Genomic DNA, 2,024 nt, shown 5'->3' on the forward strand with positions numbered 1-2,024 from the left:
GATCCAACTCATTTCCAGTGAATTGGAGAGCCGACATGAAAGAGCTTACTGACCAAGAAGGGGGTCTATACATTGTTTGTTACAATAGACAGATCAAGCCCTCGGATATGACAAATTAAGACCTCTACTTCTCCATTACACATTTGTACATGACTAATGTGCAAATCATTCCTAACATATAGGCATACGTCCCCATGTGGGAATATGGGGTTATCAGGGCGTATCCTATCACATCGAACTATGTTGAAACCAACTATGGTTTATTCTACATCTAAGACCCCTGGCCGAAGTCAGGTTTCTGTTATAGAGGTGAATGAAATCTCTCTCTCTCAACGGCTAGTTCTTCTAAGAACTTCTAAGATAACCTTTGTGCTGCCCTTTTTAGGAATCAGACAATGCACGTTTATAAGGTTTATTCCGAAGGCGGGATTCGAACCCACGCCTTCTGGGGCACCATGTCGTGCTTTTATCGGGTGCATGATATTGCTAATAAATGTAATAACCTCGTTTCGGCCCAAACCATAGATAACTTCATTTATGGTTATGGTTTTCTATGGCCCAAACTTGTCCGAGTAGCGGCAACCTAGCCAAGCGGACAATTTCGCTTTTTTTACTGCCGGTGGTAAGAAAAGAATGGAAATCACTAAACCTCTAAACTCATCGCTCATCTTGTCTTGTGTTTGGAAATTGCCAAGTTCAGATGCAGCTTTAAGGCCAAGAATCCATGAGCAATTTTAGTCAACTCGTGAATAATAGCAACATTGGTTAATTGTTCAGCAAGTTTCAATTTGACAATATATCCCAACGTAAAGGGCCTCCAGACATTAAATTAGCAATACTGGCCCAATGCTTTCGACAAGTTTTACTTGACAATTTTTATTATATGATTCCTCTTTAAGCTTCTATTTGGCTCCATATAACTTCGTTTGAAGGTACAAAAATTCAATAGGCATATGTACAACACATATTCAAGGTGTTGTTATGTAGCCACTATCAATCATACAAAGATATTCTTCATAATGCCTTTTGTCCTATTTTTGGGTTTTAGGTGCTAGCCCTAGTAGGTCTGCGTAAGCTTATGGACTACTTTCCAAGGGTGTTTTCGCAAAACGATTTGAAATGGTTGGACAATCTGATGCCAGACAGTGGAAAGAAAAAGAAGAACATGGACTCGGAATCAGAAATTGGACAAAAAGCTATGGTACCAAATTAAAAAGATATATGACTTTAGGATGGGTCTCGCTATATTGTGTCCCTTCCAGGATGATCGAGCCATTGGCTTTGAGGAGGGAAGGAATGGCAATGCGGTGGTTGTCGATGTCAAACGAGCTTACAATGGCGAAGTCAAGAGCGTATCTATTGATCTGGATGCGGCCAAAGAACATCTACTGAATGGCAAAGACAGTCAAATGTGAGATTTGTGTCATCCATTTTCATTTTACTACACCTCTCAAGCCTTTTCCTCATCCATTCTAAATCTTCTGCTTCTTTACTCGCGTTAGAACTAAAGCCATACCACCCTAAAATGTAAGATCAACTATCGATTAATTCTTTGTACATATTTCAAAATATCTATCAATTGCACTCTAAAGGAAACTTATATTACAATCTTTCACCACAAAGGTTTGCGACTTCTTTGGGAGCAAGGCCATTTAAGCAAGAGTTAGATCCTCAAAAATAGTCACCCTGGATTGTAAAACCGCGGGAAACTTGGAAGTTTACTCATTCAATGCACATTTTTCTAATGGCTCCAAGGCCTCTCAACAGCCAACTCGAACACCAGCCCAAAGTTAGGGGGTTTCATTTTTCTAATCAAGTGGAAATATGTATTTTAAGGAGTACGAGTAGATTTTGAGAAGTCTTCAAATATTTTCCTCTAAACAGTTATCTAAATCTATGAGCAACAACGGAAGCCATTTTAATAAAGAAGACACAATCTCGTCATCTCTGTATAGGTTACGCCTTTCTTTTCCTCCATCCTCACCCTTATCCCGTTCATCCTTCGATTAAAGTTGCATCCTGAC

General features: G+C 39.5%; 1 protein-coding gene across 1 annotated transcript in view; it reads left to right on the forward strand.

The window, feature by feature from the left end:
- The window catches only part of LOC131883103 (electrogenic sodium bicarbonate cotransporter 1-like), a 10,262-nt gene extending 8,244 nt beyond the window's left edge, over positions 1–2,018 (forward strand). The window contains exons 13-14 of the mRNA XM_059230455.1: positions 1,049–1,201; positions 1,263–2,018. Coding sequence (XP_059086438.1) covers positions 1,049–1,201; positions 1,263–1,415 — 306 coding nt within the window. The 3' untranslated portion in view covers positions 1,416–2,018. The remainder of the gene's footprint in view (positions 1–1,048; positions 1,202–1,262) is intronic.
- Positions 2,019–2,024: the final 6 nt, after the last annotated feature.

Source organism: Tigriopus californicus, chromosome 7, assembly GCF_007210705.1.
Source record: "Tigriopus californicus strain San Diego chromosome 7, Tcal_SD_v2.1, whole genome shotgun sequence".
Lineage (NCBI taxonomy): Eukaryota > Metazoa > Arthropoda > Copepoda > Harpacticoida > Harpacticidae > Tigriopus > Tigriopus californicus.